Below are 27,552 nucleotides of genomic sequence, written 5' to 3'. Positions count from 1 at the left end.
AGGACGAAAGAAATCCCCACGTGGGGATTATTACCCCCACTTCGCAGATGAAGGAAATGAAATTCAAGAGGGTAAAGTTATTTATCCAGACAGTCCCATCTGGTGAATAATGAAGTTGGGCTCTAAAGCAGTGGCTCTTGGAACTACCTGGGGGCTTAGAACAGCGCCAGCGCCTGGGCCAAACCACAGATTCTGACTTCGTCCTTCTGGGGTGGGGCCAACATGGATACATACTTCTAGGTCCCCTCCCCAACCAGAGCAACTCTGATGTGTGGTTGAGTTCAGACCGCTGCTCGGAGGATGGCACACTCTGTGGCCAGCCTTGCAGCGCCACGGAAGCCCTTCCACATGAGCCACGTGCCCCGTTACAGGCTCAGCCCCAGAGAGACCCCCAGTCCACGCCTGCACCTTCCCAGCTGCAGACGGGCAGCCTCCCCACAACCCGCAGGGCAGCAGAGTGGCCACCTCATCACTGATGATCACCTCATCGTCTGCTCTCAGAGCCTCTGGTTTCTCACTGGAAGGGTGAGGCCCACCATCCAGCTTCCTTGGCCGTGTCCTGTGAGCGCTGCGGGGAGAGGTGTCGGCTAAAGGTCAGACGGTACAAAGAACACCAGCCCGGGGATACCAAAACTAGCTTTAATTTGTCCAAAAGTCACATTGAGCTCCACAAAGAGTTTCCGGAGGAGCCCCAGGGTGGCCCCGCTGCTGAGCCGGCCTAGAAGTTCTCCAGCAAGGCCAGGATGCGCTTCTGCTCACTCTCCCGGAACTCCGGGCTCCGGCCGTCCCCGATGTTCTCCGCGTACTCTGGGGAGACAAAGGCAGGGTCAGGGGGAGTCTGGGGAGCGGGGGCCATCGTGGCTGGGTCATGTCGCACTTCTCCCTGAACCCTGGCGCCTGGGGGTGTGTGCCTCCAGAGGCACCCACAGCGGTGGCTGTGCCCAGACTCCTTGGGTCCTGACCGCAAGGTCCATGGTAGACCAACTCCCTGGCCCCTGCTCACGTTCCTCTCCAGGCCGAGCCTTCCTCCACTTAACACACACAGTGTTAACTATGGGCAGGCACTGCCCCAGAGCCGGTGGTTCTGAGTATGACCCCAACCACCAGCAGCAACGTCATGTAGGAACTTGTTAGAAATGCTGATGTCGGGAGCTCCCCAGTGGTCCAGTGGTGAGGACTCGGCACTTTCACTGCTGAAGCAGGTGTGCAGGGGAGTATCTGGGAGCGAGCGGCAGGGGGCAAGCAGAGCTGGGGCTTCAGTGGGGAGCAGACCTAGTCCCGCTGAGAGGGGAGCAGGCGGGGCGGGCATGGGGCAGGTGGGCCCCTGTCGGCACTTCCCCAGAGATGAGAAGTTACGAGAGAGCTGTAAGCAGAGGAATGACATGATCTGTCTGTTCACCAGCGCTCACTCTAGCTGCCGCAAGGAAGACACAGTGAAGGGGCCAAGGGCAGAAAGAAGGGGATGTGATTTGATGGTGGTCTGGCCCAAGGTCATGGTGGAGGAGAGATGTCTTCAGATTTCAGATGTATCCTGACAGTGCCTCCAGCAGGATGGGGTGGGAGAGGAAGAGACGTGGATACTGAAGTCACCAAGAAATACAGCAGGAGAGGTGGAGATGGTGGAGAGGGTGACAGTGAGCTCGAACTCCTCCAAGGGATGAGGGCTTGTCCACGCCACAAGGACGGGGGCTGGGGTACAGTCCACTGCTGCTGAGATTCAAACCAATGGGTGTTTTCTGGGAAAAGGGAGGAGGAATAGTCTAGAGGTGCCCAGGAGAAGCCTGGAAGACCCATCTCCCATCTTCACCAGCAGACGGCCTGTGAGAGAAAGCAGGTACCACCTGAGTGGGCCCATCCCAGGGAGACACAGTTTCAGTCAGACCAGGAAGATACAGGAACTAACGTCTAGAGAGAATAGGAATGCAGGTCACGATGCTGATGACAGGACATCATCAGAGCTGTAAGGTGCGAAAACGTATCCAGTTTACCTGTTACCCCAGCACAACACGTAACACTCCTTCATTTTATTCTCGAAAGTGTCCAGGCCCCCAGGTTATGTGGGCAGCTGGTTTTAGGAGGTGGGAGGGAGTGGGATATGGCACAGACATGATGTGCGGAGCTCTGGGACGAGAGGGCAGGGCTGGGTGGTGAGTGGCGCCCCGGGCTTCCTGGGGTGACTCCCACGAGCAGGGGCACAGAGCCCAGTGGACGGCAGTCCTGCTCCTCTGAGCGCTGACTGTGCCCTGCCCCTGCCCTCGGGAGATGCTGCGACATCATCAGGTTTGAATCCTGACCCTGACTCACAGTCCCAGGGGGCCTTGCATGGTCTCCCCTCTGAAAATGCATGTAAAGAGCTTAGTGATAACACATGTTTCAGAAACACCGGCTCCCTTCTCCAGCCTGCTTTGCTCAGGCCAGTAACGTCTCTCACTGCTATCCCACACAAGTCCCACCAAGTCACCTCTGACTCCCGCTCCCCTCCTCCGGCCTCTGTCTCCCGTCACAGGCCTGACTTCTGGATGATCCTCTACTTGTCCCTCCATCCAGACTGGCAGCTTTATGAAGGCAGGGGCTTTTGCCTCACTTTCAGCTAAATTCCCAGCAGAGCCGGGCTGACAGCCAACTCCTGGCTGTTTAGTGAATAAACTCCCAGAGCAGTGAATCAGGACGAGTACCTGCGTGTCTGCCCCCAGCCCCCTGTCTGGGGTGGCCAGAGGTGGAACAATAGAAAACTCTCCTGCAAAAGGCATCTGCATAATAAAACATCTGCAGATCCAAATCTGACAAAGACTTGGGGAAAGGAGGAAAGCCTGCAAACCTCCCCCACCTCCCTTCCCCCAACCTCCTTCCCCCACCGTGCTGGGGCAATCCTCTTGCTCCTGCCACTTTTGCATGTCTCCGTCCTCTTTATGACTCTGGACATGTGCCGGAAGAGGCGATACGGGATTCAGACATGTGCCAGCTGTGTGTCCCTCCTCTCCCGAAATCATCCTCTCCTGTGAGGCCCATCCATCACCTCCAACAGCAAATGGCTGTGATTCCTTCCATGAAGGCTCCTTAAAGGGAGGGCTGGGGTGATGGGAGAACAGGAAGTGGGTGGTGGGAGAAGGCTCTGGGCTGGTATCTTTTTACTCTCATGTGAATGATCTAGTCGCTGCCCCAGGAGAGAGAGAAATGACCATTATAGCATTTAATACCCTCAAAGGCCTGGCCTGAAAGCAAGAATCTTAATGGACTGAACTAACACTTTGTTCTCCTAATGGATTCTCAGACCCAGGAGAGAAGGAAGTGAGACACAGTCTGATCCTTTGGGGCAATGCTTTTCCAAGAAAAGCCAGCTTCCCTGGAGGGACCTTATTGCTTTCCAGGGATGCGGAGAGTACAGCACCAATGTCTGTATCAGTCCCCTTGCTGAATCGCCGCTACCAAGGCTGTAAAAAAAAACGCCTGCCACCACGGTACACAGAACACCCGTCAATGGACAAGTCTCCTTGGATGCTCCACATGCGGAGAAGGAGGAAACAGTCAGATTACCTGCTCTCTGGAGACGGGCTGTGAAGAAGGGAGTAAAATGAGGAAGAGGGGCTGTCCTGCACAGAGTGGAATGGGACCTCACACGTGGGCAACACTGTTGATGTGCCAGGCATTTATATATGTTGTCTCACTGAATCTTTGCAGCAATCCTACAAGGCAAAGAGCACCTTCTCTGTTTACAGATGGGGAAACTGAGGCTTATTTGAGAGCTGAAGCAACCTGCCCAGGTGCAGTATGGCAGAGGGGCTGAGATTCAAACCAAGAACATGTGCGAGAAGTCAAGAGGGCACCTCTAAAGGCACTGGGGGGCGGGGGAGCTGGTCCCGAAAGTGGCATCCTTTTCTCTAGGCAGTACCCTACCCTGCCTGTTCCCCATCCTTTGCGGAAAAAAGTCTCCAAGGCAGTCCAGCTCTGGCAGGGCATCTGGTGTCAATATCCTCATAACAGGTAAGGCTCTGGAGGGGATGTCCCGGGGTCAAGGGGCCTCAGCAATCAGAAGAGATGTGGAGTACTGGCTGGGGCCATGCTCCCTCGTGCCCGGTCACTAAATGTCAGGGCTGACAGGGCTCTCAGAAATGTACAGCAACCCAGAGGGACAGGTGAGCGGCCAGGGGCCCACAGCGAGCCGGCCCCAGAAGCAGACCTGACAAGCCCTGAGTGCTCTCCCACTGGCCCTGGCAGCTGGTACCAGCTGTGCACCTCACATCTCACCCTCCACCCCTGACCCTGACTTGTTCTTTGTTTCCAGAGTGGAATCCTATTTGGAGCAAACTGTGGTGGTGCCAGCTACCTCCGGTTATTATGGCTGCTGCAGCAGTTTATAAATATTGAACAGATCCCTCCCAGAGGTCTTGGGAAAGAGTTCTCTTTGCTGTGTGTGTGTAAGAAAGGGAGAGACTGGAGGGGAAAAAAGAGATGCTAGATGAAGGGACAACTTCGGGGTTAGGGAGAGGGAGAGGGAGAGAGTGAGTCGGTCTAGAGAGTGAGAAAGATGGGGCAGATACATCCACTCCCTTCTCTCCTTCCCCAGCATTTTCAAATGCTCTTATAATAAAGGCTTTGATTGAGCTTAGAAACAGGCAGCAGCGTTGAACGCATACATATTAAAGCAAACTTTAGACAGCAGGTTTACTGTTCAGACATGGAATCTGAGCTATTCTGTTTATGTTAAGAGGGAGAGGGAGGGGTACCCCGACTGGAAGACGGGGAAGAACTGTTGTCCAGGACACAGACCGGCGCTCACAAGCCCGGTTCAGATCCTTGGACCTTCAGCCTTAAATGCTCACCTCTGAAAAAGTGCAGGAGGAAGGGTGAGTGGGGAGAAGAGGAATGTCAGCATTTTTACACTGATAACCCTTGAAGACATAGAAATAATAATGAAATAGAAACTAGGAGAGTAAGGCCCTTGAGGTCTAACAGAGATTCCTCAGCGACAAGGATAGATGTGGAAGGACTAACGTGGCTTCTCTGGAGGAGAATGTTGTGCTGGGGCTGCAAGTGGGGGTGTAAGTTTCATCAGGGACATCATGACAGTGCAACTTACTTAAGGAGAAACAGAAGGAAGCTTACTCTTTGCTTACGATGCTAACAGGGTCACATCCCCATGGACTGTTTTCCCACAGACATTTCAGCTGTCTGGAAAAGCACCACCACCCCGCCCGCCCCACCAGGCCTTGAAGAGTGAGGTCTGGGTTGGGCTTTCCTGACTGCCTCTGAGTCCAGGCTGTTGCCAGCACCGGTGAAAGGATGAGGGCAGGGAAGGGAAGGAAGGAATCTGCATTTACTGAGCAAGTATTCTGTCCCAGGTCCCCAGCTGCATCTCTATCTCAGCCATCCTTGGGGGCAATCTTCACTTTCCGTGTGCTTTTTACAGAGGAGGAAACCCAGGCTCACACATGTTATCTACTAACTTACCCCAAGTTACAGAGAGCCAGAATCCTGCTGGATTGTGCATCTCAGTTCTACCTCTTCCCACGTAAGCTGGGACTCAAGCCACACCAGTAAAGGTAGCTAATGTCATCAGACACTTATCATGTGCCAACATGGAAGCCCTTTACTGCAGAACCTCATCTAATTCTCACAGCAAACTTTGGAGGCGGGTTATCCATCTCCATCTTATAGATGCAGGAACTGCTTGGGGGGAGGGCACGTAGCTGCCCGAGGTTAAAGAGGCCCCTCTTCAGGATCCTTTCCCACCTCCCTAAATCCTAGAGGCTCCAGCAGCAAAGGCCTGGTGGAAGTCACACACACACGAACATGTCATCAAAGAGAAATCCCAGCAGCTTCTGTAGCTTGCAAATCACAGAGGCCAAGCTCAGGTTACCAAGTGCTCCAAATTAATACGGGAACACATGTTTAGGAGCTCCTGAGAAAGGACTTCAAGCCATAAGGAACACAAGCGAATCAAAGGGCCAGGAGCCAATCTCTGAAAGCGTTCTGAAGTCTTTGGCTCAGACTTTTCACCACCACTGAGAGTTTTTTGAGTCAGTAATCCTCTAAGCTTTCCTCTGCCAAACAGCCTACCACCACATGGTCTTAACTTTCACCAGTGACTGAAACATTCAAGAGATTCACTGGAGGCTTCCACAGTAAGCCCTGGCACAAGTATTTATACTCAAAGTATTTCCAGGTCACAGGTCCTACTCCACATCCAACGAGGGGACCACTCAGTGTACCCCTGTGTCTACCTATGGAGGTGTCAGGTTTCGAGAAGCCACGTTCTTATTTAGTCATCAGCTTCATGGGGACAGAACATGCAAGGGTGGCTGCCAGAGGCTAGGGGAGGGGGAATGGGGAGTGAAGGGTTTAATGGGTACAGCCTTTCAATTCTGCTGAAATGAAAGTAAGTTCTATGGACAGGTGATGGTGATGGCTGCGATGGTTAAGATGGTAACTCCTGTGCATGTTTTACAATTAAAAAACAAAAACAAGCACCTCTTCTTGCAGCCTCTCTGGGTCTTCCGGCTCTCTCTCCATCTCCTGCAGAATTAACTGTGCTTTCTTGATTCCCACTCCATCTCTTAGCACTGACTTCAGTCTGCTTTGTGTAGCGATTATTTATTCCTCATGTGATGGGACTGAATCCCCCTGGGGACAGGGTCTCCTTGGTGTGTCTAGGGAGCCCACCGAGTGCCCTGTGATGCCGCTGGGTGCTCTGAAAAGATTGCCACCCTGAATTTTCTTTCTTGAAATGCTTGAGGAGTGTATCAGCCAACTGGTTAGAGCTTTCCTTTCTGCCAGATGGAAAGACCGACTTAGTCTGGATCCAGTTTTCCTGCATTAAGAGCGACTCGGGTAATGCCGCTTAACCTCCGCAGGTCCTGGCTTCCTTGTGGGCACAATGGAGAGTGTAATCCTGCTTTTAGAGCTTTTGTGAGAACCGGAGAACAAACATTAGAAGCCTGGCACAGAGGATGTGCTTGGGAGTGACCACTCTACCTACTGTGACCCTGATTTCAGGAACACCACAAAGAAGCCTGAAGTGCATCCCCAGTAAACATTAGCCGAGCCCCTTCTCTGTGGCATGCGTGGCCTAGGCACCAGAAGATAAAAGGCAGGACCACTGTCACTGCCCGTGTGGAGCACGTGGTCCTTCTCTAGTACGGAGACCGCTGCCCCCCAGGTGGGTGCCACAGGCATCAGGCCAGAGCGGCTACCCGCTCAGGGAAGGCTGGACTTCAGGAGCACTGAGTATGCAGCCTGCAGACCGAGGCACTTTAATGAGCCATCAATTATTTCTAGCTCTCGTGGCACCCCCAGTACAAAAGGAGGGAGGGAAACTGTGAGAAAGGGGACAGAAATAAAATGGGAAGAGTCCCCTGCCGGGCCTGCCTCATCAGCGTTTTCCTGAGACCCCAAGGGATCCATCAGCTGTCATCCTGCCAGCAAAACTTGGGAAATATGTAGGCCATAAAATCAAAGAAAAAAGCTTGCATCTAATTAGTATGATAAAAAAAAAAAAGGGAAGCAACCCAAACCGAAAAACAAAATTAAAATCAAAGAGGACAGACTGATGAGCTGGTTTTCTTTATGAGGCTTTGTTTTTTCGTGCATTTTGATGGAATGAAGGCTGGGGGAGGGAGTGAAGGCTTTTAAGAGGTGGGCCTAAAAGCAGAAGCCCAGCCATCGCCCCCGACCTAGTCCCGTGGTAGCCTCACCCCTTTTCAACCTCAGCACTGTCTGGAGAGTGCTTGCTGGACCGCATTCACAGGCTGAGGTGGACCGTGGTACAGCTCTGCCACCCAACACCGCAGACAGACGGGTTCCTGGGGCCAGTGTGAGCCCTTTATTATAACCTTAGCCTTCCATCTGGAGAGAACGCTTTTTTTTTTGTTTGTTTTTTGTGGTCAGCATCCTCTGAGGACATCTTTGACCTGGGCAGTGGCATCTGATCCCCTGGCTTTAAATATCACCTCCCTTGTAAAGACTTACAGTCGTCCAAACTAGCACTTTTCCTGCCCGAATGAGAATGTCTGCTCTCTGCTGGCCAACAAAGGGGTGCAGGCACTGCCTGTCCCCCCAAACTCACCGTGTACCCAACAGAACTTGAGAGCCTTGTCCAGAAACACTCCCAACCCCTCCTGATGCTCCAGCCTCCCGCATCCCTGCGTGGCCTCCCCTGATGGGGGAGACCCTGTATGAAGGCCACTGACGTCCTGTTCCAACTCAGGCCTCTGCTCCCACTGCCTGGGATATGCTTCCCCACCCCGGACACCCTTCCCAGTCCTGAGAGCATCCTCTCTCTTCCCTGGGATTCCCGGGTGTGGCCTATGCCTCCATTACTGCCTCCTTATCACTCCTTTAACACTCTGTTCACAACTTCAACACAGCACTTATCATGTTATAATTAGTTTCAAGTCTTTCTCCCACTAGACCATGAACCCTTAGGACAGGGATCTTGCTGATTCTTCCTTGTCTCTCTAGTCCTGGATACAGAGCCTGGCACCCAGCAATACTGGCTGAGTAGCTGCTGAAGCATGTATTTTGTTTGGCTCAGTGGTAAAGAATCTGCCTACCAAACAGGAGACGTGGGTTTGATCCCTGGGTGGGGAAGACCCCCTGGAGAAGGAAATGGCAACCCACGCCAGCATTCTTGCCCGGATAATCTCATGGACAGAGGAGCCTGGTGGGCTAAGGTTCATGGGGTTGCAGAGAGTCAGACAGGACTTAGCGACTAAACCATGTCCCCCCAAAAGACTAAAAACTCTATGAGGGCAGGAGCTGTGTGACACCTCAGTAGTACAGTATTAGCACTGTGCTGAGCCCTGAGGAGTCTCAGTAAATATCTGCCAATTTAAATGCACACAAGGGTAGGGCTGAATTCAACAATGTTTAAAATATTCCCTGGGTGTCCACTATGCGCCTGGCATTGCTCTAGGTGCTGAGGAGACACGGGGATCAAGCCAATGGCCCTGCATCACGGAGCTTACATTTTAATGCATGAGACACACAGAACAAGTAAACAGAGACATAAATAAAAATAATTACAGACTGTGATAAGGGCTAGGAAAGAAAGAAACACGCCGCTATGATGGGAAATAACAGACGGAGAGAAGTGGATTGATTCCGGATTGAGGCTGGAGGCAGGAATGGCAGATTTACTAAGGGACTGGCTGTGAAGGGGGCTGGAGAGAGAGCTGAAGGGCTGGACCTGGGTCTGGAAGGAGGGACCTGAGAGCCTGGACAGTGGGGGAAAGAAAGCGACTGGGGAGAGGAACAAGAGTGGTGGAATGAACGCAGCATCTGTGTAGGCTGTTCACCTGCTCACCCGGCCAGACAATCAACAAATGTGTACTCAGCACCCAGTACGCACCCAGCACTTTAACAGGCACTCGGGGAATAAATTGGGCTCTAAGGGGCACTGAGGCTGGCTCGCAACAACTGAAAATCCTGAATAACCTCGGGTACACACGTTAGGATGTCAGGAAGAAAAGCATCCCCCTACTAGCTGTTAAAAACACTCTTCCTTTCTCAAAAGATCACTATTTTGATCGTGGGGATGGAGGTGCAGGGAGAAGCTTAAATGCAAGACAGAGGAGCTGAGAGTCACAAAAAGTTCTAATTGAATGTGTGGGCATTGAAAATGAATGTCCTTTAGAGGCTGGGCTTTCTCATCGCCGCAGCCGCACCTGAGGGAGGAGGCGGCGTGACACCTGAAGCAGTAACTCACGCGACTGTGACACTGACGGGGAGAAGGGAGCACCCAGGATGCCACTACGGGAGACACTAGGTGAGGCTCATGAACGGGTTCCCCCTTTCCTTTTTCTCAGGGGGAAGACAATAAATTCCAGTGCCTCATAGGCTCCATCTGCAAAATGGGCACAAGATTTACCATCCCCACGCGCCGGGAAGTGCAGTGATGATCATGTGGCTTCCAGTCCTAGGTTTTCACCCACACGGTTTCTTTGTTTTGGAATGTCTAAGACCCAGCTCAATGTTCCTACTCCCACACAGCTTCCCATGGGATATTAGTCCTGCCTCACTTGTAACACTGCTGACGATAGTTATCATCACATTTCATAATACTCACAATAGCATTTACCAAGCAAATAGCAAATACTCGGCTAGCATTTACCAAGAACTTATGAACTGGAGATACTTTCCATACATCATCTCATTTAATCCTTTTACCTATGCTAGGAGGTCTCTGAGCAATTGGATATCTTGCCTGATATAGCACCGCAAACAGAAGGAACAGGATTCACTTCCAGGAGCCAGATCCCAGAACCCAGGGCTCTTAACGTCTCCTCACTCTATTATATATATCATTTATCTTCACATTTCATCTCCCACCTGTAATGGGAGTTATAAGCCACTTATCCGCACACCCTTCAAGTAAATCTAGCCTAATTCCTCAGCTAAGAAGTGGGCAGAACGAGGGTCAGAGAGAGACACGATGTGGCTGCGGTCCCGTCCACCATGACTCTGAACTCTGGTGTTATCAGTAAAGTCCAGCACAGGCTCCCGCTGCCACGTGGGCTGGTCTGTGCTGAGTGGTCCAAGGGCGGGCGCTGCACCACAAAGCTGACTGAGAGCTTGCTCACCGACCAGGGGCCTCCCGGGAGCCGCTCCAGCTGAGTCAGGTCCAGCCAAAGAGGCAACAGTGTTTGAGGGGCCCGCTGGGCAAGGTGAAGGAAATTCACCCGAGCATTTCCTGTGTGCTGGCCACTAGGCTGGATGCTGTCATGTAGCATCTCATGAACTTTTCCAAATTTCTTCTAGATCTCGCTCACACAGCTGGGGGAAGGCAGAGCTAGCACTGGAAAGCACGCATGCTTTTTCTCCTGCCTCGAACTCACTTCTTTCTGCCTTAATTCCAGGTAGTTCTTATTAGTTTTTTTTTTTTCCCCTAAGAAAGCAATTTCCTTTCACTACATGCAGTTTGGACCTGGATTTTTGTGTGTTTGTGTGTGTGTGTGTCTTAATTTCCAATCCCTAGTGCTTCTTGTTTGTGTTTTTAAAATTCTGGAAGTGGAGAATCAGAGGCAGAGATTAACTAGGTTAGTCTTTGGTATTCTGACAGGATGATCTGGACACAGACCGAACTGGACAACACACTTAAGCCTGCAGTGCAGAGAATGCTACGCACCAAATTCCAGGCATATAGACACAGATGGAAAGAAAGCATCATCTAATTAATTCCCTGGAGCCCCAGACACAAGCAACATCCAACTCACCCTTGATGATGTGCCTGACGATTTTGATGGAGCTTCCACGCATATTCAGGATCTGGTGAACCCTCTGGCGAATCTAATAAGGAAAAGAAAGAGTGGACAGAGAAAGAAAGAGCATCGTTTGTCCTGGTAGACATCAGAATACATCACGTTGGAAGTATTCAGTTCACCCCCATCCCTGAGAAAGAGGCCCCACGGAGAGTGAAGGAATTCAAGGAGTGTGTGATCCACTTCCTTCTTTGAGAGACTCTCCCCTAAGCCGGTGGCAGGCAAGGAGGCAGGGATGGATGGGCCCACCCAGGGCAGCCCCTCCTACCTGGGGCACGTTGGCATTGCAGATCTCTGCCATGATGTAGCAGATGTGCTGGAGGACAAAGAGCCCAGCATCCAAGCGCCGGAGGTAGAACTCATCCTCGATGTCATTGTCTATGATCTCTCCACGCCGGACCATGTCCTAGAAAGGAATGAACATTGGGGAACAAAAGTCAGACGGTGAGTGGAGGAGGAAAGAATAGGTTTCTAGTCCTCTCACGATTCACAAAAGAATAGTAACGACAACTACAACAACAAAAGAAAACCACTCTGCCTTCATTTGCCTCCTGCTCGTCTCCTTATTCTAAAGCATCTTACGTTCTCATTGTTAACGGACTAGAGGTTCACAGAGTCAAGACTAAAGTCCATTATTTTGTCTATACAATGACTCAAGGCCAAAATGATCTCATCCACACATTCAACCTGAAAAAAATAAGCTGATGGGGACATAAATCTATATATCTGCTTCTACTCATTCTTTACTCTTTGGTTCCCGCCTCCATCAGTAACCTCTCTACAAGATATACTTAACTCTCTTTTTCTTCCAAATTAAATTAACCTAGGGAGGAGAGGTCCACTTTCTCTATATCTGTTTTGGTGCCCTTCTGATGGTGCAGGTACCCATTCTACGTGTCCCTTTTGGCTTATATTTCATTAGATACAAAACACCAACCTTTCCGTTTCATTCCACGAGTTCAATACTTCCTCAAGGTCAAAGAGCTAATCTCTTTCCTCTTTAGGGAGTCTCTTTCCTAAAGTTCTGTAACCCAGACGTATCAGACTTGCTCTCCCCATATATATTCTTATATAGTTGATTGTTGAAAAAACAAACCTAGCTTATCCAGATACAATTGATGTACCGTAGTATTCAACCATTTAAAGCAACAGTTCTGCATGTAGTCAGTTATGCAACCACCACCACAGTCACTGCGGCGTATTTTCATTCCACTCCACCCCAAAGCCCCCCATCCAGAGGATTACCACCTCTGCCAAGACAGCTCTTCTTCCCATCTCAGGGCATTTATGCCTTGCTTCCTAAGGGTTCTGGGATATCTCTCATGCCAACACTATAAAGCAACCTCTCCTACAGAGCCTTCCTTGATCATTTAAGGATAACAAAATTCCTTTCCAAAATTCCGGACAGCACCCTTGCAGGCCACTCCACGGCACGCTGTCTTCTGGCCCACCATATCCACACTGATTTCAGTTACCATCAGCTCCCTGTTTCTATAACTCCCTCTGTTTCATGAGGGTGGGCTGTGAGCTCTGTGAAAGTGGGGACTGAATTCTGTCTTTACATCCCCGGCTCAGTAAACATCCACGCGGTGAATGAGAGGAAAGAGACATAACTGCTTCAGGCTGTCAAGAGTCGGAACTGGGTGAGGGACTCGTTCTGCACGACTAGCAGATTGGTCTAAGAAGACAGGTGTGAATACATGCTTCTGATGACAACAATCCATTTCTTAATTCTGTCAGTGGTTTTACAGCCATGGTTCCCTCTGACAATTCAGGCACCTGTCACTGATGGAAGCCCTGGGGACCCTGCTTTCCACTTTCCCAAACTCGAAGGACTTACCACCGTGGTCATCAATCTCCAACCAGCATCCTTCAGAGACTATTTAGACGCAGATAACGCGCTTCTTTATTTGCCCAGGGGGCCTGCCTGTAGCTACTTTTCATCTTGTTCCTAAAGGCCTCTGTCTGTGAGGCAAAAGAAGGCTCTAGGTTTGCCAGGCCCGGCGCTGCCTGGTAAAGCACCACCACTAATTCAGAGTGTTGTGTAGTAGCAAGTTCTTTGGTGATCTGGTGATAGTGTTAATAGTCATGAGGTAGTCACGGAGCACCCGACTGATGTCCAAGGAGTTTAAAAATAGAAGGGCCTCTTCAGCTTCTCATTTGTTCATAATCATAGCTTCCTGCTCCACAACTCCTAAGTGTTCAACAGCTGGGGGCACAGGAAGGAAAATTACTCTTTGACTTCCACTCATGCAAAAAGCATTTGCGGCTAATACTTCACATTTCTATAATGCGGTGGAGTTTAAAGTGTTATTATATATATGGTCCTTATTACCAAATTTAAAGCGAGCAGGGAAGGGATATTAATCCCATTGTACAAATTAGAATCCAAGGCACACAGAGGTTAAGTAAGTTGTTCATAATTACATAATTATCAGTTTCTCGAATATGGACTCCCCAGGGACAGGAATCCTGTCTGATTCATCTCTGAGGTGGAAATGATTAACATGAAGCGGTGTGCTCAGATCCGGAGCCTGCTTAACTGCCCTGTGGCAAGAACACCATTCCAAGCACTGAGTTAAGGCAGAAAAGGAGTAAGAATGAAGCTAAGGGGATGTGCTGGTCTTAGTCACCAAGGAGCTGCCAGTCTGACTGGGAAGATCACAGCAACACATCAAATGATCAAAAAGTAAAGGGATACAGTGCGTCTACAAGTTTAAAGTAATTACAAGTGGTGGGTGCTAATCAGGGTTGGTTATAAGACACTGGGAAGAAGTGACTTTTGGATAAGGCTTCAAGGCTTCTGACCGGCAGACGCAGTAGGACAGATGACTTAAGAATGAAGGCAGGGACTCCCCTGGCAGTCCAGGGGCTACGACTCTGTGCTCCCAAGACAGGGGGCCCAGATTTGATCCCTGGTCAGGGAACTAGATCCCACACATGGCAACTAAGAATTTGCATGCCGCAACTAAAGATGCCATGCGCTGCAACTAAGATCGGAGATTCTGTGTGCTGCAACTACGACCCGGTGCAGCCAGAGAAATATATATTTAAAAAAAACAACTGAAGGCATTTTTGTGGCCTGAAGCCTTATGCAAAATGCATTATGCTGTTCATACTTTCTGCTCGTTGGCCGTCCCCGCCGCAACACACACAGCATAAACAGGCCTGCCCTTCCTTTTCTGGCCCCCTCACGGTTGCTTGTAATGTTGGTACTCTTCCCACATCCCAATCTCTATCATAATATATTTAAAGTCTAAAATGTGATATTCCTTATAAAATTTTTCCTGAGATATTTAAAAACTTGTACCCTACAAAGCACCTTGCATATTACTTTCTGCAAAGCAGACTCTGGAAAAGCATTTGTGAATCTGTCAGCCAGAGAAGTGAGACAGGATGAGCTGCAGACTATGCTGTGCGGGAAAGTGAATGAGGATGTGTGAACACCTGTCTGACGGACACGGTGGCTTCAAGTGTTCAGAGGTAGGCAAAGTGTACAGCTCGTAGGTTGCACAGTGTCAGCCTATATGAGAAGCAGATCAGATGGAGAAGAGAAGAGGGATGGAGGGGGAGAGAGAAGAGAGACCAATCCCTCAGTGCAAACCTGGGAACTTGGGGAGAAACATATTCATCCATCCACTGGTAAAGAACACTAGCTCAGTGTTTCTGAACACTAACTATGAACCAGCTATTATATGATGTGCTGGGGGCAGCAAAGATAAATAGGACAGTCTACAGAATCAAGGAGATTAAAGGCTAATGAGGTTAACAGGTATGAACAAACTTCTTTTTTAAATGTAGTAATGGCCATTATGAAGGACCTTGCAAATTGTACTGAGTGCCAGAAGGAGAGGCTACATTTGTTTTGTTTGGGTTATCAGGAGAGTTCCAGGAAAATATAACATTTGAGCTGGATTCTGAAGAAGCATGACAAGCTGGAAAGCACACTCCAAGCAGAGGGAGCAACAACAGCATGGGTCAGCCTGGCGAGGGTGGAAGTATCCCACAACAGTGGGATACCACTGTTACTAACAGAGATAGAAGGGAGTGTATGGGTCAGCTTGGTGAGGGTGGAAGTATCCCACAACAGTGGGATACCACTGTTACTAACAGAGTAGAAGGCAGTGTTTCTTTGCTTATTAGATCTTAGCTCCTGGCACATCATAGTTTTTGATTGATTACTAAATACCAGGCATTGTGTGAGGCAGTCTGAATAGTAACCATTGCCACCACCATCTACCTGCCTTGCGGGAGAAGCTTGTGTTTGCTGAGGGCTTAGTATAGTGCCAAGTGCTTTACCTACACCGACTCCATTACTTCCCACAAATACTGTGAATGAGATGCTTAGATAGCATCACTAACTCAATGGACATGACTCAGAGCAAACTCTGGGAGATAGAGGAGCCTGGCATGCTACAGTCCATCAGGACGCAAAGAGTCAAAAACGACTTAGTGGCTGAACAACGACAACAATAGGGATCATCGCCCCTATTTCCAATGAGGAAACTGACTCAGGCCGAACAACCTCCCTAAGGTTAGTGGAAAGGAGGACGGGGGACTCAAATCCAAGTCTGTGCTCTCTCTTCATGCTACCACGTCTGCAGAGGCATGACAGATTTTAGAGCTGTTTGGAGAACAAAGGAAGATACTAAATTAGAGTGGTAGAATGGCTTAGGAACAGAGCTTAGCAAAATTAAATTTCTCCAATTACGTCAGAAGTGCCCTGGTAGTTTTTCCTTTTCACACTCTTCCCGATAATCTGATCCTCTTTTAACCAGACGTACTGTACTTTCCAGTTTCTCCAAATGTTGTCATGTGGAAAGGATGGACCCAAGAGAGCACTGCTAAACCCTATTTTTTCCTCCTTCCCCAGAACTTCAAGACTCCGACAACGTTCACTTCGACATTCTACTTTTAGACATGAGGCCGCATGATTTGAAAGTGAAATTTTCAAATGCAGATCTGAGACAGGATTGCAGTTCATTTCCAGGAGAGGCATCACCATAACTGCACTGAACACACACAAAGATGAAACAGAGATTGGCTTCGAAGATGGGAGTTTCTGCCCTGACAGTTTTAGAAGCATCAGAGAAACCAGCACGGAGAGATGGTGACTGCTGTCAGGACAGCATCTAATCTAGCCTGTTACAACTCTGTGGCATGGAATATTTGCTGCTGAGTGGATTCAGGGAAGGTGAGCACAAGTGTGTACCTCATGATTAAAGGGAAATTAAAAAAAAGCAAGGTGATTATGTATTATTCTGATGGAAAATAAAGAAGTTTGGGTAACAGTTGTTTAAGGCACATTTTCTTAAGTTCTGGTCTTTTAAAAAAGAAGTAGGATGGTATGTCACCTTTATTATCTATGCCTGTCTTACTATGTGTGAACAGAGCCAACTTTTTATAAATGGATTAATGAATTTCTGGCTCCTTTTCTTGGCTTCTAAGATACTAGATAACAATTTGATCTTGTGATAAGACCTGATACTGTTCTTTGGATTTCTGAGTGTGAGGAAAAAGAGCTAGACATCTGAAAGAACTAAGCAAACGGGATCAGATCTCAACTCAAACTACTAGGGTCCATAGGCAAGTCATTTACATGTTTTGGCCGCGGCTTCTTTGCTTGGAAACTAGAAGCCTGAACTGTATCTGCGAAGGGAAATAGGGTTCCTGAGCGCCAACTCTAATCCACTAGAATGGCTATAGAGAACCATATTGGCAAAGTATTGTGAGGCCAAGCTGGAGCTTAGTTGGGGAAGAACACTGAAATCTACTGGCACTGTAAACTCCAGTCTCAGGCTGGGGAGTGTACAGGGCTGACTTTTGTCTTCCCTGATTTCTTTCCCTGATCTTCCTGAAGTGCCTTTTAGCTTTGACAACCTGTGGCAAATCTAGGACTGAAGCACTTTAACAGCCAGAAGCAATGGGTTTTTGCCCACATATGGGTAAATTGATAGACTAGAGCTGTTGACAGGCAGTGCTCTGAGACAGTCAGAAGAGCCACTGGGAAACATGCCTCCAGTAGTCGTCACCTCAACAGCAAGTGCTGAGCACTGACAATTAGCTCATCCTGTCAACAAAGTAACTTCCCTGTAAGAAAGAGACAACTCTTGGATTTGCTGGTATATTAGAGGGGCTATTTTAAAACAATATGAGTGTGTAAATTGAATGCTCTTAAGTGGGAACATGATTAATAGAGATTAAAGAGAAATTCCCCCAAACCAGTAGCCTCCTTAAGTATGGTAAAGATATTGTACTTTACCCAATTTCTAAGTGAAAATCTATATACATGTCGAACTATATTTGAAATAGGGCATGAGAGTTAAGATTTAAAGGATGTCCTTCACAAGCTAATGCATTCAACTCTCACGTTTGAGAAGACGGGAGGTGACCGTCTTCTCTGTGAAGCAATGACAACTCAACATCCATGTATGGCATTTTTTTACTCTTCAGAGCAGAGGACCTGCATTAACCTCACTTGCTGTAGGTTGTCTGTGCACAGGAAATACGATTTTCAGATTTCACAGATGGAAAAACTGAGATAGACATCAAATGACTGTCACTGAGTTTTGCTTAGAGACTTTAGTGGGATATGATTTCCTAGTCTAAGACCTTTTCCTGTTAGTCCTTTCACTCTGACGAAGGATGGGCGAGGGACTTCTCTGGTGGTCCAGTGGTGAAGAATCCGTCTTGCAATGCAGGGGACATGAGTTCAATCCCCAGTCAGGGAACTAAGATCCCACATGCTATGGAGGAACTAAGCCCGCATCACAGCTAGAGAGTCTGTGCACCACAGTGAAAGACTCTGAATGATGCAACAAAGATCCCACATACTGCAACTAAGACACAAACAAATAAATAAATATGGGGGGAGGGAAGGCTGGGCGGGAAAAATGGAATAAAAATGGCAAAATTTCCTGGGTCCTCACTGTTTATCAGGCACTGTGCTTAGCACAGTGAATTTCTTGAATTCTCACTTTCATGAATTTCTCACTTTTCCTTAAACCCCAAGAGGTAATAAGAATCATAACTATTTCCACTTTAAATAAGAAATTGAGGTTTAAAGAGGGGAGAATTCTCCCACGGTCACAAAGCTCAGAGCTGAGTAAGTGTTGGAGACAGGATAAAAACCCACATGAGTCTGGCTCCAAGCCTGTGATCACTTCCCTAGTTCAAAATGTCTTTGTTTTATAGACCTTTTCCAGGATTAGCCTATGAGCAAATAGATGGGGTTTTTCTTCATGCTGTATCTGGGAACCACTGCAAATGACCAGCATTAAATGTAAGGTCATCTAGCTCTTTTGCCTTTTTCTTATAAATTGAAGAAACTGAAAAAAACAAAAAACCAAAAACCGAGGAGGGATCTCTAGCTAGACTAGCAAATTCCACGTGTAATTCAGGAGAGTTAAAAAAACAAAAAAAGACAATCTGAAAGGTTTTATTTTGTTCATTCCATAAGGGAGGACTGAATAAAAACTTAGATGGTTATTCAGTGAATAGCACATTAAGTAGAACAGACTGCAATTCAGGGCAGCATAAGCCTGTCTGGGGGCTGCTAAAATAAACAGATTCATCTCCAAAGACACACACAAGGAGGTGGTGCGTGTGGCATCAAGGTGCCATTGCTGCAGGGCTGTGTGTGTGTTCCCCCCACCCCCCGCCACATCCTCACTTTAAATGTTAATCTGTCTTCAGAGTGCTACCAAATCACCACCTTGCCAGGTGCCTCTATCTCTCTCCGCAGGCAAGTTGCAAGCCTCCAAATGAGCGCGTGGATGCCACGCTCTAATCTGCCCCTGACAGGCAGCCAGCTGCCCCTCGCTGATGGAAGGAGACAGTCATAAAAGAAGCTGCTATGAAGCAATAGGAATCCCTCTTTCCTTAGTAAGCGGGACATGGCTCAGAACCGCAGCGGGGGTCACTGCTACTATGTAGTCACGTGTAGTCATGGACAGGAACTGCCCTGCCACTGAGAACAGGCCAATTTCCCTTTTTCTTCCAGAGTAAAGGGAGAAACAGGAAAGTGGAGAAGGAGGAGGCACAAACAACAGCCAAACAAAATCTTCTTCCAAGAGCTTCTGAAACAGGGCAGACTGAGAGAAGGAGACGAGGGACTGCAAGTCATTTTCAGCAGGGGAAACAGGCTGGAGAATTACTGAAAGGGATTTTTTTCTTTTTTTTTTTCTGAGAATTTACAGCTAACTGATAGCAGCTCTGATAAGAATCCAAGGATATCAGGCCAGAGTTTGCAAAGAGAAAAGAGACTATGTGTTAGGCCAGCCTTAACACATGAGCATGTGCCCCTCTAATAAAGCTACCATGAAAACTAAAACACACACATATACACACCAGGTAAGGCATTTTCCAAAAGAATGGAATTTGTGTCTGGCAGAGCTGGGATTTAAACCTGGGCTATATGATGTCAGGGTTCATGTTCCTTCTAGGGTAGCATGACGCCTCCATCACACGTGGCGTCACATCAACCACCTAAATTTAAAAACAAACAAGCAGACTGCTAGACCACTCATTCACTGAATTCTGACAACATATAAGACAGCCTTGTGGCTCTGTGGTAAAATATCTGCCTGCCAATGCAGGAGATGAAATAGATGCAGGTTTGATCCCTGGGTTGGGAAGATCCCCTGGAATAGGAAGTGGCAACCTGCTCCAGTATTCTTGCCTGGAAAATCCCATGGACAGAGGAGCCTCGTGGGCTACAGTCCACGTGGTTGCAAAGAGTTGGACACGACTGAGCACACACACACTCTCCCAAGCCAGCCTCGAGAAAACCAGGGCTTCTGTGAAGTGCTGTGGGAGAGACTGTGAGCCCCCTGAGAGAGGAGGACAGAGAGGATGAGAAAAGCAAAGCAGAGTGCTCAGGGCCAGGGACTTCCCTGGCGGTCCTGTGGTTCAGACTTCACTTTCCAATGCAGGGGGTACGGGTTCGATCCCTGGTCAGGGAGCTAAGATCCCACAGGCCTCGTGGCCAAAAAAAAACCAACACATAAAACAGAAATAATACTGTAACAAATTCAATAAAGACTTTTAAAATGGTCCACATTAAAAAAAAAATTCTTTAAAAGAATGCTCAAGGCCATACTGCAAGGGAAGAGGCAGAGGAGTTGGGCCAGGACCCAAGTCCCCCAGCTTCTCCTCTAACGGTAGAAAGGATGATTGTGATTGGGAAGGGGGCAAACAGGGAGGGAGGAGAGAGCGGGGAGTGGGCATTTGGCTAAATCTGCCTCTAGGAAAGAGGGAAGCAGGAGGGAGGGGAAAGCACTGCTCCATCCCCTCCCCCACCAGCTCCGGCTTCTACTGCATGTGCTGTAAGCTGTGGTCTGCCAAATTCATAGACTGAGAAGTTTGGGAACCACTGTTCAAGGAACAGCTGAGAGGAGCTCTCAGCAGGATTCCCTTTTTTTTCTGGCTTGCCCAGAAGCTTCCAGCACAGTTAGCAGAAGACCTGACTGCAGTCTCACACTTCCATTATCTACACAGCTCGGTAGGCGTGCTTTATGATCACGGACCCCACTCCTTTGCTCCTGTACTTTTCCTCCTCTGTACAAATCTATACATGAGGGTCAGATGCTAAGGAAATCGTCAAAGTCTCTCTCAGCCATCAAGTCCTGTGGATGCTGTTTCATTACAAGAAGTCCGTCTTTTTCTTTCCAGGATAAAGCCTGGGATGATTTAACTGTGGCAAAATTAGCTTGCAATTTGTACATCATTATGGTGCAAAGTATGTGGCGAGAAGGTTTTACTGAATAAACCTGCTGAGAATAATTTTCCCAGGAACTAAAAAAAGGAAAACCTCTCTCCAAGGCTCTTTCCTTCCTCTTTTAAAATCCCTGCCAGTACCTAAATAATTATCTCTTATTTCTGACATGCAGAAGCCTGGCATCCCTGTACACTGAACCAGCAGAAGCCAGAGAAGTCAGGACATCTGCCCAACAACAGGGACCTTGGTATTTTCTGGGCTTCTTGTTGCTTGGGGAGTCAGGTGAAATCTGCTGAGACAAGCACCCTGGGTATTTACAGACCACAGAGAACTGCTGCTCACTCCAAGAGTCTCAAGAATTACATGCCCTTTAAAAGTTCAGGTCAAATCTTGTTAACCAGGAAGCCCCAGGGTATGTTCAGATACTCTGTGGCCCTGGAGTCTCACGGACACTGAATATAACATGAGAAAGCAGTGGACAACTGCCCAGGACGTGGAAGTCTTTGCTAGTTAACAGATTCTTGCAGTAACGTGACTGGAACCAAGTCTGTATATAATACAATTATCAGTCTGTCCTGCAGACGCTTCTAAATAAGAGGGTTTTAATATAGGTACAGGTATGCCACAGAATGTACACAGTTGTAGAAAATATTTTTTTTGATGATGGGGCTATTCAGAGAAAATACAAATTAGAGTTAACAATGAGAGTTTAGATATAATGTAGGAAACTCTGGACTCTCTATCTTCCTGATACCCACAGACAAATATTAATTTTAACTCACGAGTAGTTGTCTTTCATTTACCGCATGTTAATCACTGAGTAGGTCCTTAGAACATGATGAACAAGCGGGATGAGAGTCACAGAGAGAGAGAGAATCAGCAAATGTATAAAGTAATCACAGGTCAGGAAGAAGCACTGGCAGCTGGGGGGCGCTGCTTCACACGTGGCAGGGGGGTCACTCTGAGGGTCTGACATTTAGGCTGAGACCTGAAGGCGGAAGGAGGCACCAGCTTGAGAAGAGGCAGGACAGAGGGAGAAGCAAAGACTATGAGACAGGAAGCTAAGGCACAGCAGCAGGAGAGGAAGGAGGAGAAGTGGGGGTGGGGGTGGGTCTGAGATCCCACAAAACCACGCAGCACAAGGGAAGGAAGAAAATACGTGTATGCGGAGGCCTGGTGGTAGAAACAGTCCTCACAGAGAAAAAAGGAAAGGTTCTCTCGCAACTCTCCATGCCAGGACCTGTGAAAGCAGCTTTCACCTGTGTGATATCTATGTCACTGAATTCTGAAATGTGTAATTCCTCACACACCCACAGGTTGAGATGTGCACCTCAAAAAACAGAACACCAGAAAGGAAGAAAAGAAAGCTGGAGAAATGAGGCTGTGTGTCTGCAGTCGGAGAACCCGAAGCTGCCTGGCTCTAAAGTCCATGCTCCCCCATCACACCTTCTGTTCCTGGAGTATAACTTAACAGTGGCCCCCAAACTTAACTTGGCCTCCCACTGCTGCTGCTTCGCTCCTGCTCCTGGAAATGCCCTGTATGCCCCCTGTGAGGTGCAGCTCGGCTTCTGCCTCATCTGCAGGACTGTTCAGGGTGACGCGAGGTGCAGATGGCTCCCCCGCGCCCTGGATTCGTCCAGCCCTCGGCAGCAGTAGCAGTGCTCCCTGGGCCCCTTTTTCTCTCGACACTTGAACCTGCGCTCACCCCAAGCCGGTGTCGAGCTGATAGTGCCTGCACAGAGCAGGTGCCTGAGAAACACGTGCCACATGACGGGATTCTTTTCGGTGCGTCCTGGTCAACTGTAAACCCGTGGACGTCTGCACAGTGCCCTTGGCAGTCTGAAGTCTGCAGGGACAGCGGTGGCTCCGAGACACTCAGACTGTCAATACCTGATCCCCCTTCTCTTGGTCAATTTATTTAAGGTGTTTTTGTTGCAGGCCTGGCACAATATATGAGATATTTATTCCTTACAGATCTGATAGTCAATGTTATCAAGAAAAACAAGGATTCAATTCTGGTCAACAAATATTTGCTGAATTCCTAGTAGGTGTAGAACATTCAAGTTTAAAGGGAGTAGGGTGGAGTGAGGCAACAAACGGTCTGTGACTTGCGGGAGGAGACCGCATGAAGGAGAGACAGGAGAGAGGCTGTTGGTTCCAAGTCCCTTTACGCCTGGGAGGCAGCTTCACCTGGCAGGAGGAGCCTGAGTGCTGGCGGAGCGCACTGCTCACAAACGCACCCCTCGCCCCCCAGCCCGCCCCGACTCCCTGAGCAACACCAAGGCTGCTGGGCACTGACAGCCTTGGAATGTTTGCCAGGGCCCAGCTGAACGGCCTTGGCATCAAGGAGACAGATGTTTGTCAGGGAATGGCAGGGCCCCACACCTGTGGCACACGGAAGCACTGGGAATGCTGGGGAGAATGGCTGCAGTCGTTTCTCTCCATCAGTGCTAATCAATTTCATACTCTCTTCAGTGCTGATAATAGATAATCTTGTGGGAAGCAGGCCAAGTTTCCTAACAGCTCCATGCAAGCTGCTCCAGAATGCTCAACAGCTTACTCTGGTCTCTCTCAGAAAACAAAACAATACCCCTTCAAAAAAAAAGAAAAAACAACAACAAGCAAAAACCAAAGCTTATTCCAGCTTAGCCTCAGACAAAGCACCGAATGGTGCCAATGCTCTGGTCTGCTAGGACAGCTCCTTCTGGGTTATTTGGGAAGGAGGATGCTCTTAGGAACAGGGGGGCCTGGCTTACTTAACAGTTACACAGGAATTTCAAAGGAAGCTAGGAAAATCTAGTAACAGCAGCAGCTAAGTACTGAGCAAGGTACTGACATACTTTATGCTTGGTCTTCATAACAGCACCGAAAGGGAGGTATTACATCCATTTCACAGATGAGAACATCAAAGCTCAGAGAGGGGACTTCCCTGTAAGTCCAGTGGTTAAGAAGCTGCCTGCCAACATAGGGGACATGGGTTTGAACCCTGGTTCGGGAAGATCACACATGCCGCGGAGCAACTAAGCCTCTTGAGTCCTAGCTCTGCAACGAGAGAAGCCACTACGATGAGAAGCCCTCACTCTGCAACGGAAACTAACCCCAGCTCACTACAACCAGCCTGTGTGCAGCCAAAAAAAAAAAAAAAGGTTGGGGGAGGTCAACTCATTTGTCCAAGGTCTCAGAGCTAGGAAGCAGCAGAGCTCAAGTTCAAATCCAGGCTTATCTGGCTCCCTACGCCTCACACTTAACTTTCCACTAGACTGCTGCTCTTCTATACAGAAGACAGCAGCTAATCAACCTCTTACTATGCTTTTCATTTATTCCATTTTCAAAAAATGGCAGAGTTACCAAAGTATGTTCACCTGAACCTGAGGGAAAACATTAAGTTGGAGGGGACTTGAGAGACCCCTTTTGCTGAAGCCATGTTATAGCTAAGAACCCGGGCTACATGAGGCGTGGTGACGAGATGAGGCAAGGGGTGAATTAGAGGTAGGTGCCTGCACTCAAATCCTAGTCCTCGGACTCCCAGGTGTTCCTGCTACCAGCCCTGAAAATCTCCTTCAGCAGATAACTTGGGGGACGCCATCAGAGCTGGAGTTCTAGTTGTCCTGGGGCTGTCTCCCTACAAAAGTCTAGGGAAAGTTCAATCTGTTTCTAATTACCGTTCAGTCTAAGAAAAAGAATACATTACTCTGGCATTTTAACAATCACTCAGTATCGACCATGTACAAGCTGCTGTAAAGGGAAGAAAAGATGGAAGAGGAAAGTTTAAGCAAAGAATAAAATAGAGGGGGTGAATACAGGACTGTGTGTAGAATATGCTGGTATCTGAAGTCCAGCCTCAGAATTTAGTCTCTGCCGCTTGTCTTGTAGTAGTCTCATCATATAAAAGACGACAGTCCCAGTCAATCAATCCAATCAATCAACAAACATCTGAGGATGCACGAGGTTTAGAGAGCACAAGGAAACCACAAGAATGATACACACGGTTACTGTCTCCTGCTATTTATAAACGAAGGTATATTTTGTGAAAGGGAATGGGTAGCTAAGAAGGACACAGACAACAAGGTCACTGTCTTCCCCAAGCTCTAGTCTCTCATCCTGGCCTGAGGCACAGCTTGAGGGAAGATGATTGTGCGATTCCCAATGCACACAGCTCTGCCTCATGGCTGGCTTGCCCCAACAACACAGAAGTGGGGGCTGCGGAGGCGCACGCTCCCACCAGTGAGGCTCCAAAGCCTCAAGTGTGTCTTTAAGGCAAGAAGAGTGAAAAAAGAGAGTGAAACAGCAAACCAAGATCACAAAGAAAACGACTCTGAAAAAAGCAAGAAAAGGATCATTTTGTAGCCTGACCAAAGACTGAGGAATGTCTTGTAGGGAAGAGAATACAAATCGGACATTAACCAACAGATATGAGAACCTGTCCTGATTAAAGAGACAGATGAGAAAGCTACCGAGGCCAGAGACGGCAGAGAACAAAACAGAAGGAGGTGAAAATACAGGAGGTAGGGTATCATCCCTGCTAAGTCCGGCCCCTCAGGAAAGACAGCCTGCAGGTTTCACCTCTCCCAGCAACCATCGCATCAGACAGTGCGGCTCAGTCACTGTGACCCGGTGTGCGGGCCAGGCGGCACAGCTCTGAGTTCCCTTCTCTAGGTCTCCAGGTTCCATCTGCAAATGCAGGAAGTGGATTCAATGACCTCCCAGTTTCCTTCCAGTGCCTCCCTGTGACTACTGAAGCCAGCAAGTGCGTGTGCCAAGACACACTCTGCCAGGGTGGTACCAAGTCACAGCACTGTGCCTTGGTCAGGTTTTCAAGGAGGAGCTCTTGTCAGGGGTACTTGCGCTACCACCCAGACTCCCAGGTCAGCCCTGGCTCGACCGTACACATCCGCCCTCTTTAGGGACTTCAATCCTGTTAGAAGAGCAGTTATAACCACTGGCAGACCACCCCCTGCTCAGGATGACATGCTAACTGGCACATGAGGCCAGGTGGCATCTTTGTCCTGGCCTGTCCAGTGAGAAGACACGGGGTGCACAGGGACCCAAATGGAGTGCAAGTCAAGAAGAGCTGGCAAGAGACAGGCAGGGATACATACGTGCTTTTCCCCTTCAATCTTCTTGTCGGCCACCTGCACTGCATCCAGATATTTAAAATGCAATTCCATCAGCCTGTCAACCTGAAAGAGAGGTGTTTCACAGGCGTGAGTGAGAAGGGAAGAGAATACCAGGGCAAGAGAACAGCAGAGCTCCTATTCATCTCACTGTCGCTCTACACAAAGGGAGAGCCCCTCTACCAGTTCTCACTCTGGATCTGAGCTTTGCCTTGGAATGGATCAGGAATGGATCAAACAGCTGGGGCAGAACAAAGCAAATGCTTAGCATGGATACTGAACACAGGTCCATTCCCGAAGGACATCATGTGTTCCCAGCCCTCCTTGGACTCCCCTGAATTCAAGCTGTTAAAAACAAATAAATCCATAAAAATTCAAGACCCTTCTTGCAAAGAAGAGGAGCTTGAAGTTACATACTTGATATTCACTCAGAACTTTACTGAAACTTCTTTTTTTCAAACTGAAACCTTTCATGTTCGGATTCTGCCCCAGAGCTAATCTTTTTTTAAAAAGGTCTGAGTAAAATCTCTTTAGTTGCTTTTGAGTGAGAACAGAGTGCAAGAAAAACTCCTTCAGCAACTTAAAAAAAGCCCTGACTTTTGCTTAGCAGTAACCTAAAAACCAGTTTCAAACTTCACAAAAGTCGCTTCAAATATGGCCCAAGGAACACTCAGTAGGTTTGAAAAAGTTTCTGTTTTTTTTTTCCCCCTTAGACTTCCAAGAGATTGAAGGAACACTGTGAAGCCAGCCTAGACTTCTGACCTCTTTTTACTGGGTTGGCACCACCACGGCTGTTGGTAACCCTGGAATTTACCCAGTGTGTCTTGTGTGTGTGTGTCCGTGTGCATGCATGAGCACTCCATCACTTAGCTGTGTCCAGCTCTTTGTGACCCCATGGACTGTAGCCCACCAGGCTCCTCTGTTCATGGGATTCTCCTGGCAAGAATACTGGAGTGGGTTGCCATTTTCTCCTCCAGGGGATCTTCCTGCCCAGGGACTGAAACAGCATCTCTTGTGTCTCCTGTATTGGCAGGTGGATTCTTTTATCACTGAGCCACTTGGGAAGCCTGTTTACCCATGGGCTGGTATTAATAATAGATGTTGCTTCAACATGGCATCAGACAGGAAGACTGTGCCCACACCTTCCCTGGTTAACAAGGAAGACCCTTAAATCTTAAAGGTTTCAGTTTACCAAGTATTCTCATATCCACTATTTCCTTAAACATGAGAAAAACCTGATAAGGTAGGCAGGGAAGCTAGAGAGCAATCCTAATTTTAAAGATGAGGAAACTAACATACAGACATTAGATGGTGTCACCAGGGTGACACGACTGCTAAGATGTTCTCTGTCCTAACCTGATGGCCTTTTTCTTTTTTTTCAGACAACAGTTGCATTTATTTCTATTACTTATATGGGAGCAAATGGTTTCACTGCATGTTAAGAATTTTTAAAGCACTGACTTCA

At 48.3% G+C, this 27,552-nt stretch overlaps 1 protein-coding gene across 1 annotated transcript in view; it reads right to left on the bottom strand.

Moving 5' to 3' along the window:
• Positions 1 to 625: 625 nt before the first annotated feature.
• Positions 626 to 27,552, bottom strand: part of CTNNBL1 (catenin beta like 1) — a 166,823-nt gene continuing 139,896 nt past the window's right edge. Inside the window, 4 exon segments of the mRNA NM_174637.4 lie at positions 626 to 807; positions 11,211 to 11,283; positions 11,524 to 11,661; positions 26,073 to 26,153. Of these exon segments, the coding sequence (NP_777062.2) occupies positions 719 to 807; positions 11,211 to 11,283; positions 11,524 to 11,661; positions 26,073 to 26,153 (381 nt within the window). The 3' untranslated portion in view covers positions 626 to 718.

The sequence above is a fragment of the Bos taurus genome, chromosome 13 (assembly GCF_002263795.3).
Source record: "Bos taurus isolate L1 Dominette 01449 registration number 42190680 breed Hereford chromosome 13, ARS-UCD2.0, whole genome shotgun sequence".
In the NCBI taxonomy this organism is placed as follows: Eukaryota; Metazoa; Chordata; class Mammalia; order Artiodactyla; family Bovidae; genus Bos; species Bos taurus.
This window is presented reverse-complemented; position numbering and strand designations above follow the sequence as displayed.